General features: G+C 38.2%; 1 protein-coding gene and 1 long non-coding RNA gene across 2 annotated transcripts in view; both read left to right on the forward strand.

Annotated features, from left to right (window-relative positions):
* Positions 1 to 2,120: 2,120 nt before the first annotated feature.
* LOC116298772 (melatonin receptor type 1A-like) lies at positions 2,121 to 3,304 on the forward strand. Its single transcript, XM_031707320.2, has one exon. The coding sequence runs from the start codon at positions 2,163 to 2,165 to the stop codon at positions 3,213 to 3,215; it is 1,053 nt and encodes a 350-aa protein (XP_031563180.2). The 5' UTR covers positions 2,121 to 2,162; the 3' UTR covers positions 3,216 to 3,304.
* An 8,446-nt stretch (positions 3,305 to 11,750) lies between these two features.
* Positions 11,751 to 16,463, forward strand: part of LOC116298776 (uncharacterized) — a 231,119-nt gene continuing 226,406 nt past the window's right edge. The window contains exon 1 of the long non-coding RNA XR_016119648.1: positions 11,751 to 11,985. This is a non-coding gene — a long non-coding RNA (uncharacterized LOC116298776). The remainder of the gene's footprint in view (positions 11,986 to 16,463) is intronic.

Raw genomic sequence — 16,463 nt, forward strand, 5'->3', positions numbered from 1 at the left:
CAACATACTGCAGGACATGATGTACACAGGAAGCCCACAGGCAGAATTTCATCGTTTCCATCGATTTCAGACATTTTGATTCTCTAATCTTAATTTTTAAAGAAATTAAAGCAATTCGAAGAAATTAATTAATATTAAAAGAAATTGCGACTTAATGTTTGCCGCTTTCACTCGAATAGCATTACGGTTTTTTTTTTTTTTTTTTTTTTTAGCATTACGGTACTATACTCACAAAGTCATTGGTTATTGGGATTCCTGTGGTCTGCGAACTCCATTTTCTGCATATTTACTGTAGTGAAAATTAACATTGCTTCTATCAATGGTCGATTCTTTGATATGAGTTGACTGTCACTGGTCGTCATGGTGTCTACCAATACACAATTATTATTTATTAATATTCATAAAAAGAGACCACGGTTTTCACACCTTTAAATTGTTTATAAAACGTAACGTTTTATGACATGACCGGCGTTTTAATATTGTTCAGCTTGTTCTTACTCTTCTCGAGGCAATAAGAATGTAAATAAATTGTTTCAAAGCATTTTGGGAACTGTAGTAAGATAACGTTATGTCTATTCCAAATCAACCATTAACAGGGGTCACAGGTCAAGATGGCAAAAAGTTAGGGAAAGTGATCATTTTTACTAGGCATGCATCGCTCATTACAATGCGTAGCTGCAGGAGTCATTACCTTTGGTATGAAATAATCTTCACGGAGTGCATAAGAGGTAGGAAAAGCTTCTTGACTAGTTACACCGTGACGGCTCGATGCATGAAAGTAAAAAGGCGACGCAGCAAAGTCTCGGTCGGGGGGGGGGGGGGGGGGGGGGGGGGGAACCTCATATATCCACATACCCACAGGCTCAGTAAAACTTGCTGCGCCACTGCCCATGGACTATTAGTGTTTCCACGAAACATTGATTCACAATTGGGAAAGAAAGAATGCCTATTAGAAATGAGAGAATATTAGTCTCAGAATCGTCTGGGGTGGTTCCGTGGGCTCCATGGAACCCCCCTTTTGTAAAATCTTGTGAAGCTACTAATCATGTTACGCTCAGTTGAATGAAATTGGAACCCCCTTTGAGAAGGCAATCCTACCACCGTTTCCTGCGTTTTCCTTTTTCAAAATCTTGGATCCGCCACTGAAAACTTGATACGACTGAAAATTAAAGCAATTAATTGAAGTATATTTTCAAACAAAACGACATTTCAATCGTTCGAACTTTAAACCTGATGGTGTCACGGCCTTCGCTTGGGCTATCTGTGATCCAAGTTTTCCATGCTTTTACACACGAAATTTAATAATATCTAAATATCTCTCAATTTCTAGTAATAATAAAGCGTCTTTGCGTGCCCAAACCTCGATGAGCAGGTGGGAAAATCAAAGCAAAAAAAAAACAAAAAAAAAAGGAGGACAAGGACAATACACTGAGGAGAAGTGTCATTTAGCAAAGGATTGGTTTATACTTTAAGGAATATGCTAAATTAGGAATCTACCTTTCCTATCACGTTATTATGCAATTAACCTTTATCATGTTAATTACTGAAGGATGTTTAAGACGGAAGATCAAGGATTTATTAAAAAAGACTCCTTTTTCTTTACATTGACTTTCGATTAACAAACCAACCAACCAATCATCGAACAGCTACCGCAGGGTCTACCGCAGCTAAGCAAATGATTACAATTTTAGATATAGCGAGAAATAAATGTTAATGAAATTTGTAATTTTAAATAAAAGTTTCAATGGTAAATTAAAAGCCATCTGGACACTTGAGTACAATACGTGCAGTGTTCATCAACTTTATTTATTTCTTTTTCTTATGGATATGACTTTTGAAGACTGCTGATGTGACTGAACAAGATGCAATAAACTTGAATTTATTGTTTACAAGAAACAAACGTGATCAAAAATATTCAAACGGGGAGAATTGGTTAAACAATAAGTCGAAAGAAAGTTTAAAATTATCTTTTTATTGCCATCGAAAACTCATTATTTGTTAAGGTTTCTTATCTTTTGAGGGCGTTCTCTGTCCATCTGATTTATATATTTGCACAAACTACGTCACCATGAAATATAAAGAGCAAATCGACTAAAACGTTTGTGAAGCGGTCATTCAGACAGTAGCAAGCAGTGCGTACACAAGATATACTAGATATAGTCATGATGTCCCACTTGCCAAACATCAACACCAGCACCTTTAAGTCTTTGAGATCAAGACAACCAGCGTTAGTAATCACAGAGACCCTTATCTATACAAGTATATCTATCGCGGCAATCCTGGGTAATTCATTGGTACTGTGGATTGTATACAAGAACCGAGCCCTTCGTACAATCCCAAACTATTTTGTCATCTCTTTGGCCTTCTCGGATTTTTCTTTTTCGTTGTTATGTACACCGTGGTCTATTGTTGTACTTGCCACGGGAAAATGGCCTTCAAACTTCACTGGCTGCCAAGTTCAGGGATACCTAGTAGTCTGGCTCGGAATAACCTCACTTCAAAATCTCATGATCATGGCCTTTAATAGGTACTGCTGTATTGTCAATCAAAACTTATATCGAAAGGTTTTCACTCAAAAAAAAACACAACTGTTCATTTTCTTTGCATACATTATTGCTGCCATTTATCCGTTACCGTACATCATAGTGGGACAAATCTTTGTTTTTCAACCTGCAAAATTTTTCTGCTATCCGAAGCCAATGCTTGCGCGAAGTATATCAACGATGTTGATCTTCATGGGAATACCAACGGTTATAATACTTATCTGCTATCTCAAAGTCTTCTTCGCTCTGAGAAAGCATCGAAAGAATCTCCACAAACCACGGTCCGAAAGAGCACTTCAATTTCAGAGCATTACGGCCGAAGAAATTCGCATTACTAAAACGTTATTCGCGACTGTTTTTGGATATTTATTATGCTGGATGCCAGTTTTCTTCATCGAGATCATAGACCTGGGATTAGGCGAGGAGTCGCTACCTCGTCAGGTATACATGATGTTCACAATATGTGGATTATCGTCCACTGCCATCAACCCTATAATTTATGGTGTAATGAACAAAACATTCCGCAGAGAATACAAGAAAATGTTTATATGTGGAGTATGTGGGGATAGAAACACCGTCCAACCACTCCAGCCTAACTGTCAAACTCGTCCAGTAACAATAAATAAACTATACCAACAGGAAAAACTGACGAAACCAACACTTGAATCTTAAGATGCCAGTGCAGTTTTGACAAGAACTGAATGAACTGAATGTGAATCTAAATACTGAAGGTGATACCTACTGATACATCGAGCAATGTGAACAACATAGCTAGCGCTGGGGTCCATGGGTACGCTTTGTGTCTAGTTCATGCAAACTTCTAAAGAATCCAATACCAAGAATACAGGCACATTCGGCTTGGGTTTTGTGATGTAACAACTCATTTTTGTAGCAATTTTGGTGCAGGTGATGTTACTAACTTCTCTAGTCAGGGGAAAATTACTATAGGAGAGTGCAACTCGATCTATTTCACTGGTTTATCAAATTGCTAGCTAAGCTAAAACTTGCGCGCCTACTTGGTTGGTGGCTGTGAAGTCGTCCGTAAGATGCTGAATGCTTTTTTCGGCGGCTTGATTGAATTAATTTCAACTGCTTAAATTCTGTTTTTATGGACAATTTCATGGGAAAAAATTAAGCTTTTTTGAACGTCTATCTAAAATATATGGATTCAAAAATAAGACTGCATTATGCAAGGCCATGTTCAACTCGTAGTGATCTTAGAGAACTGACATCAAATCTTCAAATAATAGCTTCATTACTTCCAAAGGCTACTAAGCACCTCTACAGCCAAGACGGGGGAAAATATGTTCTGTTTTGACGTCTACTTTCTAGAAAAATCGACACGAAAGTACTCCAAGATCAATAAGAAAGTGTTTTAAAAATTTTATATTCGTCAAATTTGAATATTTTTTATCACTTTTTGCTTTCAAACCCTCAGACTCCGATTCCACAATATCCGTAGAAGTCTTGAATGCTTCGGAGTGAATAGCCAAAAGCGAACGTACTGTGGAAACTGCCGATTCTCTAATCTGTAAGAAATGAACATGCAAATCTAGTATGTATTTATAGTAAAATTTCTTTTGAAAAACACGAAAGAAGATTGTTAGCACAGCTCATATTCAAGCAGAACTGACATAAAAACTTCCCGGAAAACCAACGAAAGCCTGACCACGTACCACACACTGGCCTTGGATCTTTCCTTGAGGTAAACGCTTTTCTTTTGATGAAATACCATGTACCATGGACTATGAAACGCCGACTAGCCTTATGTTCCATGGTAATACTTGTTGTTTTGAAAACTGTTTCTTTTTTTTTTTTTTTTTTTTTTTTTTTTGTAATAAAAAGCGTTGAAGCCGTCCTTTATCGCATAGTTTATTATTTTACATTTCAAGACTTGGTGAACCCCATGCCAGTGTCGGTTGTCCATTTGCTGAAGTTTCGCTAAAAATAATTTCACTCTTTCTTAAAATATCTCGTAATTTTCAATAATCAATCTCAGTACTTTATTTCTTTTGCCTTGGTAGATATTCTTTAGTGTCTTGCAATGAAGTCTAAATCAAAAATAAAAATTATATTTCAGATCTTACAATCCGATACCGCCGAAAACTAAAGACAGTAGCGTACAAGTATTCAAGTTTTTAAATCAATTTCCTAGATCACTACGAGTTGTAATTACTAAAGTTTCGTTGTTGAATCCATATATTTTCAAACATATTTTCGTAAAATTGTCCTTAAAAAAAGAATTTACCAGCCAAAATTCATTGAATAAAGCCGAAAAAAGCATTCAGCATCTTGAAAAGACGATGTCACAGCCACCAACCAATCCAAGCGAGCTTGTTATTTTTAGCCTAGCTATCTGATGAACCAAAGATTTATTGAGAGTTGCACTCCCCCTATTAATTTTCCCCTGCTATAGTTTAACAGCTTTGAAGATCTGCTCTAGACACTCCTCGGATAATGGCGTCACTGGGTGGGACCATACATACACATACACACTGCTTCTAGTTCCTGATTAGGTAGCATGACCTCTACAGCGTGGTGACGTTTGTCTTCGTCGTTGGTTTGTCCCCTTTTCAAGACCAAGCTCCTTCTGATCCGAACGAGACAGCAGATGAGGAGTAGACTGCCTTCCACACCAACATTTTACTCTTTGTTCAAATCTTTGAAGCCTGTTGTCTCCGCCAAGGACTTAGGTGTCATTTTAGACTCCACTTAACGTACGACAACCACACCTCAAGAGTAGTTTCCTCTTGCTTTTCCAAGTTATATCAGATTAACCGAGTCATTAAAGCAAGTTTAACTCAAAAAAAAAACCTTCTGCTAATGTTCAAATCTAAAATGCTTTATTGCTTCGCAGCATATAACATGGTCAAACACTTCTATTTCTAGCATAAATATGCTTTAGTCAAACCAGAATTTTGCTAGTAAAATAGTCCCAAACTCTGCTACTCTGCCAACTTACTTTGCTTCCTTTCAGACAACTTATGATTCATAGACACGCAGTAATGAAATATAAACGTTTAAACAACCTCGCCCAAGCTATCTTTATTGCACATTTCGCAAACGATCCAATGTTCACGATCGTTTACACGCAAGCACGACTCAATTTCATTATCGTTGTCCTTGTCGCTGTCGCTGTCGCTGTCGCTGTCGCTGTCGCTGTCGCTGTCGCTGTCGCTGTCGCTGTCGCTGTCGCTGTCGCTGTCGCTGTCGCTGTCGCTGTCGCTGTCGCTGTCGCTGTCGCTGTCGGTGTCGCTGTCGCTGTCGCTGTCGCTGTCGCTGTCGCTGTCGCTGTCGCTGTCGCTGTCGCTGTCGCTGTCGCTGTCGCTGTCGCTGTCGCTGTCGCTGTCGCTGTCGCTGTCGCTGTCGCTGTCGCTGTCGCTGTCGCTGTCGCTGTCGCTGTCGCTGTCGCTGTCGCTGTCGCTGTCGCTGTCGCTGTCGCTGTCGCTGTCGCTGTCGCTGTCGCTGTCGCTGTCGCTGTCGCTGTCGCTGTCGCTGTCGCTGTCGCTGTCGCTGTCGCTGTCGCTGTCGCTGTCGCTGTCGCTGTCGCTGTCGCTGTCGCTGTCGCGTCGCTGTCGCTGTCGCTGTCGCTGTCGCTGTCGCTGTCGCTGTCGCTGTCGCTGTCGCTGTCGCTGTCGCTGTCGCTGTCGCTGTCGCTGTCGCTGTCGCTGTCGCTGTCGCTGTCGCTGTCGCTGTCGCTGTCGTTGTCGTTGTCGTTGTCGTTGTCGTTGTCGTTGTCGTTGTCGTTGTCGTTGTCGTTGTCGTTGTCTGTAGGCAATCTCGTTAAGATCGCCCTTGTTTGCCACAGAATCCGCATGTTTCATCGGTGACTTACTGTTGATATCTCGTGTAGCTTTTTAGTTACTCTAGGTAACCTATACTATCTGTAAATATATGTATATAATCATTTTCTTGTTCTCTATGATTTATATAGCGCCCTTTTATATGTGGATATAATCAAAGACGCTTTACATGGAGTATAGTATATGGTATAAATAAAAAATATTGTATCATAATTGTATTGTATTATTAGGTCTATTAGCACACCTATAGCGACGATGATTGCAGTCTCCTTGGCACCCTTGGCGCTTTTTTGCCTGATTTGTTGCTGATGTTTGCCAGTGCCTTGGGCCTGAACTGATGTCTTTTCTTCGATCCATTTCTTTGTGATTTCCTGGTTGCGTCAAGTGTGTAATATATATACATTGATGTGGGCATCACCAGAGCCATCCAATAGTAGTGTCAACAGCAGCCTCAAATCGTCTCGTTATTTTCAAACAGTTTTTGAGTGCTAAATCTTTGCATTTTGATATCAGTTTACGTTTACATTCCTCCCTGTTTGCACAACCATGGGTGAGCTTGTCCACAATATGAGAAAGCTGAAAGTTGTCTGGAAATGTACCCTGCCAATATGAATCCATAATTCGAGAAAGATATGTTATATTACTCTCCCCAACTTTCTGTGGCACATTGAAAAACTATTCCCGTTGTTCTATGAAGAATACGAAGGTGGATTGGATTAGGTATGCTTGGAGTTGATCTATAGCAGCGTAGGTTGCTAAGTGATTTAAAGCCATGGGTCCGTATTTCGTTACCCTTCAACTAGAGATTCGGGGTGAGTCCTGGACCATGTGTAAGCATCAATGACCTCTTCCTCCTCTATGTGGACCACTACCTCCCATCATCAATGGCCTTTCCCTTTTCCATGTGGACTACCATTCCATGTGGACCACTACCTCCCATCATCAATTACCTTTTCCTTCTCCATGTGGACTACCATCTTCCATCATCCATTACCTTTCCCTTCGACATCTCCATATGGACCACCAATTTCCAAACCCGTAAAATCCCCATACCCATCCCCCAATCAACCCGTTAATAAATCGTTAGTAAACTCCAGAGACTCAGGGTGGTCACTGACAGGGTTTCTTTACGTCTTCGGTGCATGGTTCATTTACGTCCCTCCGTTGCAGGGGGAGGGTATAGAAAGGAGATACGGGACCGCCACTTTATTTTTTGTAGTTGTTATAACAAAGGCAACACCTTCTCCTCAGGTATTTTAAGACACTGAGTGTTGGTTCGAGTGGAACTCGAACAACAACTTCCCGCACAAAAGTTTGATGCTCAACCAACTGAACCAACCGGCGAGTGGCGGTTAAAATGCGCTGTAATGTATGTTTCTAAGAGAACACAACAAAACAAGAAGTTTGGCATTGGATAAATCAAATTTATCTTAGAGACGCTAGCACGACACTGAGACCCTAGCTTCGGGGGGGAAATGTTCAAAATTAGGAGCGTACTAAATACGTTACCATTGCAGACCATGTGTGCTTCAAGCAAAAATCGTATTGTGGAGAGAACGACAAGTGATTTGATATTGGAATACATTGCACATAGGCGCGGTCCGACTTGGGAATCATGTGATGCCCTGCATCTTTGTTTCCCTTCTACGATGCGATCAGAAACGCTCCCGGCCGGTGAAAATCAGCATATGCTTTGAGTTCAGCGTATTATTCAACGTAACAGTAGTTTGTGTGTGTGTGTGTGTGTGTGCGCGCGTATGTGTGTCTGTGTGTCTGTGTAGGTGTTTACGACTATGTGTTAGTGTTAGTGTTACGAAAGCTTTTTTTTTTCTTTTTTTTGGAAAGAACCTATCGTGGACCGCTTGTTAAAAACAGTAATTATTAATATTATTAATCTAGAAACAGAAAATTAATGAAAAAGATCCGTCTTGATAGAACTACACTGCAGTCCATCTCAATCTCGGTTTACTTACAGGAACGCGAGAGAGGCTTAATGATCGGTGGTGGGTGCAGTGCGCTTTAATTTCTAAGTGTGCCTGGACTGAGTTTTATAGTTACATTTGTACATCTTGTTATAAACAACAGATATATAGATAGATATATCAGTCTTGGCGGTGGGAATCATAAAAGCGCTCTTAAAACTAATAACTGATGATAATAGTTAAAAAATACGTGTGCCGATGATAAAGATAAATGGGCTCTTCTTTCCTCACGCTCTAATTTTGAAACAAGTCGGCATTATTGATATCTATTTGATATGGGCTCTGCCGACAAATCTCGAGCCGAAAATGAATAAATCATAAGAATGTGCGCAGAGTTTTTCTAATGTGTGTGGGTATTTGTTTGAATGTAAAGCAACTGATTATAAACATGAGGAGATAGCAAGGAAATGGGACTCATATTCGCGCTAGGAAAAATCCACGGCGAAAATTAAACACGTACTAATTTGGTGAAACACTTTCATTCTCGCTTTTTTGTTTCTTGGTGGATGTGTTATCGCTAATGAATTCATGTACACTTCAAGTTTAATTCTTTTTATTTGCATAGCGTTTGAGATAACAGATTCTAAATTACATCGGCAAAGCTCAAAGCGATGAAATCTTGATACGTCGCATTGTCGCACGAGGTGAAATTGTTAGTGAAATTCCCTTACCAATACACCTGTCAACTGATCGCATTCTAGGGACCTTGGCCCTTTCAGTAAACTTTTCTCTGCTGAATAAATATATTAGAACATTTTATGTGCTTCCGGTACTTCGGAATTGTATACTGCAAGCGAGCGAGCGCTCTGTCTCTAGGGTTTATTTCATCATTCCTCTAATGAATAGGCGATATTTATCATGTATTCTAGCGGACTTATTTTGTTTCTTGTTTACTAAGAGGGATTGACGAAGTATTTATCATAATTTGAAAACAAAAGTGATGGACCGTGGTGAGTTTTATTCTCGACAGAGACCACTGACACTTATCGTTGTTATCGAAGCGTCAAGGATTTCAGAGTCGAGTGAAAAATCTGTTGGCGATAATAATGCCATCTCAGCCGATAAATACCTGTTGAAATTGACTGGCAATGACTGAGATATATTACTCTCCAAATCCTAGAGAACGGCCCAAAAAAGCTAATCTTCATAGCTTTAATTACGAAGTTGAAAATACAAATTGTCTTTTAGGGTTCCATATACGACGACCCAATTAAATATAAAAAATCTATAAAAGCAATTTCCTCTTCCAAAATGAGAAAAATTGGAATTGGGTCGATAATACAGTTTAGACAAGGTGATGAGATGCTATAAGAGTTGGATCTTATTTATTGAAATAAAGACACCCCCCTCTGATTTCTTTCCAGAAGCTCTTGAACCACCCACTGTGAGTAATTACTGTGTCGGTTATTGGCTCCTTTTCTTAAGAGATGTTCTCAACCGCTCAGTGCGTTCGTAGTCAACAAGAACAATACACCTATATATATTGCGTCTAGAATCGGGGTCGGCCGCTGTGACTAGCTCAATACATCCGTTTTCCAGGTGCCTTCCGTTGAAGTCATGACACCATGGAATATCTGAAAATCTGTTTTCTAGAAACCCATGTATTTTTATTCGTTCGTATAACGGCTGTAATTCGTCTCGATTTCCGTTAGACAAGTCGACTGTCGTGCGATCATCGATCTCGTTTAAATGGTCATCGAATGTCCGTCTTTCGTGTTTATTTACTTATTACCGTCGAGTGTTTTAATGGCTCAGATCAAAACATTGCCGTCTAGTATTGTGGTTACTTGCAAATCATAGACGAAACAGAAATAATATCTTATTGAGTTAACCGAGTCAAGTAGCATTCTGCTAAGCGAAGGAAAATCCCTAAAATACCTTGCAATGGATCGATTCAAACTTGTTTTCCTCGCCTTTACTGAACGCCGGCTGCAGCGGTTTTATCTTATCAATTTTTGGTCGGCACCTCAAAGCAAATTTCTCTCAGCACGACAGCCACGGTAAAACAGATCTAGCGTCCTCTAGCACAATTTGCCCGCAGGCTATGTATTCCTGAATGATCCATATTGTCTGAATTAACTTATTATTAGTCAGCTCTGTGAAAATGCCAGCTTTTTCAGATTTAGGGCAAAATACACTAGTCCCTTTAGCACATGTGAGCAAATCCTCTTGGCATTTGAGTGTCGGTACGTATATAAAGATTTTGTCCTTCAGTACTGATCGCGGTAAGGGTTTCATGCGGTAGGTTTTCTTGCTTCAAATATTGCTTTGATCCATTCAGTGCCTGCGGTGCGTACATGAATAGACGTTAACAAGAGCTGAAAAGGTTCTCTGCCTGAACCCCGTTCTCACATGTTTCCGTGGTAATCTTTCTCTCTAGTAATTTAAACCGAAGTTTAATTGTTTTGTTGGTCACCGCAGGAGGACAGAAAACAGAAACTATGAACCCGACAACATCACAGATTCCGTTATCCGTGCGTTATGCAAGGTGGTTCTGATCACGAGTAAGCGCATGCATGTTTTGCTGATATTGAACGTAGAAGTGCCTCTTCGATTGTTTAACTTGCCACAAGAGCATCATTTGGTTTTAAAGTTTTTTCAGTTTTTGCTTATTAAGGTATATAAATAGTGCCCATACACGACTACGAACACCTCCGCCTTTCAGCAAAAACAAAGAATCTTAACTAATTTCTAAGCTCTTATTGTCTTTAATGCTTTGTTTGGGTAACATTGTTTCGACTATCTCCATTCGACCCTCCGCGCTAGCGGCTTTTTTGAGCTCAGCATTTATGATTAATATTCTAATACCAGCAGATGTGAGTTCCTCGGCCTATACCTACAATATTGGCAAAAAAGAATGCTTTTTTAGGTATTCTAATACTACGTTTTCTTCATGCTGTTATGTATTTATCAGGATTACTTTCAACTGATGCTCCCGACACTGAGTGGATCTGCTATGCAAATAAACAAGAAACGATGACAATAACTGATAACATGCCAATACCAAATGATCCCTCTTTACTGCAGTCGAAATAATAAACCTTTAAGTCTTAACTTAAGACCTCTTTTAAACAAGAAACCCAAACATTCACGAAAACCAAAACATTCAATCCAAACAATTAACCCTAAAGTTAAATCCCGGGCTTTTCACACCTTCAAACAGTCCTGCTTTCGTCCATTTTTTTAGGTGACAAACTTGCACGTTCTTTTGTTTTGTCGTTTAGTTCATCTTCTGCTAAACAAGGATTGATTAATAAACCCGAAAATAAGCCCAAGTCCCAATAAAGACATTTCGTAGAAGAAGATGTTCTGATTAAATCTCGATTGCGCTAATAACACTTCGACTAAACATCAATTGTCCAATTCAAAACATCTCAAGTGTATGTTTTCGGTAAACCTCTGTTTATTTATATTCTGTAAGATAAACAATTCCTTACGATACGAAAGCTCCGTAACTTCACTTCTGCAATCATTCATTGAAAAGAACGCTTCGGTAACATTATAGGAAATCGTATCGAAAACGTTCGGCCGTTCCAACAACACAAAAAAATGTCGGCCATAAGTGATTTTCTGCATCGACTCGAAACAGATTCGTCCATCAGACACAAATCATTGCTGAGTTTGAAAAGTTGAGGAAAAAGTATGGGGAAAACCAAGGTACAGTAGTTCAATATTGTGAGAGTGTTGTTTGGTGTGGTCAGTAATTTGTCCACGATATTGCGATAGGGCTATTGAGTTTGGCCACAAGCACTGATGAGGAAAGCTTCAAGAAAAAATATATTTACCTATCAAGACAAAGGGACTTGCTTCTTCCCAGATATCTACTTTAGAAGTTCCTTTCTCTGCTATATCAAGGGTAATCTACTAATTTACCTCAACAAGTAAACATTGAGTAAAACGCTTTACAAAACCATCGATTCATGAGTTGGTGATCTACGATATTTGCGCATCAATCGGGCTGAGTTGCAAAGAGCCGGAACAAAGACAAGTTTCTTTTAGTTTTCTTGAAGCATGAGTCTGAGTAGAATCCAACAAATGTACTCTGCATTTTCTTATTAACAAGACGATCACGCAGGATGATAATGATGGGGTTGATTGGATCAATATATGATCTGAAACATCAAACCAAAGTTAAATTTATTTTGACAATTGTAAAAGAGATTCTATGCACAACATGAAATGGTTTGCATTAATTTTCGATAAGACGCGCCATTACCACAGCACCTGGTATATGGATATGATATGTCTAAAATATATAAAAATCGCAGAAAAGCTAGAATGGACACTTAACGATCTGTTCGCATCAGGTAGCAAAAGTTTGGTTGTATTTAAAATTCTTTAGTCTCTTTTTTATTTTATTTCATTTCATTTATTTATTGGCGAAGTTGTGGTTTCATCAGCAATTTGTTATGGGCAAACTGTTTACTTTTCCAAGGATTATCACTGCGATCATTAAACTTCTTCATTACTGCAACAACAGTAATGTTATTCATAATATGTATTCAGAAACGACTAATAGATAGCTTATTTCCCCTTGATAATTTTAATCTTAATAATCATGAAGCCTTTGCCACCTTGTCCGTTAATTACATCTTGTTTTGCTCTTCCTTTGCCTTGATTTCTGACTGTTTTTCCTTTCTCGCCGTATCAATATTCAACGCACTGAAAAAGCTGTCTCACATAACATGATTTTCAGTCTGGAATAGAAGTTTTTGTAGTGTTCTATGTTAAATGCTCTTTGTCAATAGTTTAGGAATCGAAAGCTAGCACAAGGTTAGGTATTATTATCATTGGACTGTCAGTTTCAGCTCGATTTTATTTATATAACGAAGTTGTGGTCACAACTGCACTGATTACAATATTCCAAGAAGCTATGTGAAACACTCTCACATCACTGTCAGTTATTTGCAAGTAAATTTTTGCGTTCATGGATTGTACAACTCTAAATTCAATTCAATCCAAACACGGTTGCAGAACAGAGTCATTGCTACTTGCTGTCAATCTCACTGAACTACATTTACTATTTACAAACTGGCACATTTTATCTCGAGGACAAAACATAATTGTAGGATTCCCCAATATTCCTATCGATAATTCTGTACACTTGCAAGTCTTCAAAGTCTTCTTCTGTATAATTTATACTGTTTCAAAATAGACAACAATACCTGTTAACAGCAACACTGTCTACTAGTTTTACACATGTAATGCGATTAAAAGTTGGCAAAATATTTACCAAAGGATTGACGTGATCCTTAGATAGAAGTTAGGAATTCATGCTATAATGATGTCCAAGCTAATGTCACATGAGTATAAGGGAATTTCATACGAATCATAAATAAAATTGAGAATATAACATCTATAATTCTTTGCAATGTGAGTTGCATGGCTATGAGAAAATCATGTAGACATAATTAAAAAGTTGTTTGAATTCTAGTTCTAGGAAGTAGAAATGCAAGGAAATTTCAACATAAACAGGTTGGAAACTTATTTCTATGAGGATTCTATCCAATTCCATGAATTGGAAATTATATATATATATATATATTTTTTTTTTAATGCCTCTCCATTTTTCATTGAATTTTTTTAGTGTTGAATCAACTGAGGAAGGTAATGAAAAATAAAAATAATAAATGCAAGACATGGAGCTGAACTTGATGAAAATAAGTAATAATTGTGCAAATCCATATCAGCATCAAGGATGCCACTAAATTCTTTACTGAAGATTGGAACTATATATCTACATATTATCACTTTCAACCGGTGCACTTATATTCATTTAATATTGATCAACAACTACAACTAGTACTCCTATCAATTAAAACTAAAATATCTTTCATTGTTGAATTTTTGGGGTCAACATGTTTAGCAGCAATTATTATTTCCAGTGGGTTAATTTCCATTTTGTTATTCGCTTTCGCTGTTTGAAACATGAAGAATTTTCATATACTAATATCTTTGGCAAAATGCCTTTTAATGATGGCACTTCTTTATAACTGTTACTTCTCTCATTGCTAGCCCTTCAGTCTCTAATTTAATCATTATGCAAAACAATCAAGTTACAGTTGAAATATCTTTTGTATTGCTCTCATAAATATCTGACTTAGTTCTTATGTTTGCCAAAATATATTGCATCACTTTTGAACATTTCACTGTAAACATACCATGTTTACTCACTGCAGTTTTTCTCAGTCGAATACTTTACTGTATTATACACTATCATACATATCCTGACGCCGGTACACTTCAATGATCAGTGTCGTACCTTACGACCATGGTGTTTGACAACTTTCTTATAAACTAACTCAATAATATTTATTGCAAGCGAAATATTTATAGTAAATATTTATAGTTAACGAACTAGAAAACGACACCGATTTAGCAAAGAAACTAAAAAATTCAAAAACTGTATTCGAATAGGGATAATGATGTACTACAAGAAATTATGAAAACAAACAAACAAATAAAAAACGTTATTAAAGTACTAAAGTAATCAACTTTAAAAAACGAGCAAGGTAAGATGCAGATATATTTAAGAACAAACAAGTAGTAGTAAGACAAATGAACAACACAGCACAACACGTCACACACACAACAAGACACAACACGAACCGACACGACACCACGACACGACACGACACGACACGACACAGACACAACCAACAACTACACAACACAACAGACACAACACACCACACAACACAAAACAACACTCCAACTACCCTACACAACACACACAACCACAACAATACACAACACAAACACATACAACAACACAACACAACACAACACAGCCACAACACAACACAACACAACACAACCACAACCACACCACAACCACAAACAAACACCCACAACACAACACAACACAACACTCCCACACACCTACACAACACAAGTGCATCATTGTGTGTTGGTGAGAAAGCCCAAGCAAAAGAACTACAAGCAAGTCACAGGAATCCCAATAGTCTGATATAAGCAGGGCAGGCAAACAAGAACGTTTTCAGGTCACAACCAAGGAAATCAACACAATCAACCGGGTCACAGGTATAGACATAAGCATTTACAGCGAAACAAACAAACAATTGCATGCAATCACCCAAAACTACCTGTACAGAAACCTTTCCGCGTACAAAGAAATCATAGAACCAACACGGTACAGACACACTATAATTGATTCCATCTCCGCCGGCAATGTTCAGCCAAGCATAGCACTCTCATTCAAGTTGTTATTCAAGCATTTATCCTAATATTGCAAATGATAATCCTATTAAAAACACAATTGCACAAACCAGGTCTACTAATGCCTTTTCCAATATCGTACTCTTTTACCAAGGCATAATACTTGAAGCAGATATCTAAACCAATTTTAAAACCCTCTCCCAAATGATCCATTTATAGTTTTACTTCAAAAACAAAAATATTTGCCCAATTAAGTGCGTAATTTCCATGGTTACGTTACAACAGTCCTGGGCGTTTTTCTGTGGGAGGTTATATAGAACTCGATCAAAACGTTCTAGTACCTCTTTTCCAAGCGAATGACATTAACTTTTATTTTAAGCTGTGTGGAAACAGACATACAAAGTTTTGTCTTTGAAGAACTGAAATACAAGCAAAAACTCTATGACAAGATGACCCAAAATTAATATGGAAATTAATGATTTGACTTCATTTGGCGTCCCTTAAGAAAATAGGAAACTGGACAGAGATATACGCAGTTCGTTATCCCTTTAGTTCTTGGTCCATTGTACATCATGAAGACACTGGCGATGTATCAGGGATACAAGATATGGGATCACGAGTAGCAGGGGGAATATGGGGAAGGCAAATGAAAGAAACAATTGCGGTTCAAGTTTTGAGTGAAAAAAACTACCATGTGGGAACGAATTTTGAAAACGGAAGCCTAATAAGGAAAACTTCTTTTGACGCGCATTCAGAATATATGAAAGAAAATCTTGTAAGCGTGATAAAATTTGTAATGAAAATCCTTTCTTTTTTTATATTTCTATTTATTACTTTCGCCTTGGTCAATTCAGCAGGGACGGAAACTCAATGCCATTGTGAACAACTGCTGCCCAAGCAACGGTTCATCGTTTAAGTCAAAACTTTGATTTCAAAATAACAGGGAAAAAAGGACG

This window comes from Actinia tenebrosa, unplaced genomic scaffold (assembly GCF_029948245.1).
Source record: "Actinia tenebrosa isolate PJP-AT-01 unplaced genomic scaffold, QUT_ActTen_1.0 PGA_scaffold14__42_contigs__length_11649687, whole genome shotgun sequence".
Taxonomy (NCBI): domain Eukaryota; kingdom Metazoa; phylum Cnidaria; class Anthozoa; order Actiniaria; family Actiniidae; genus Actinia; species Actinia tenebrosa.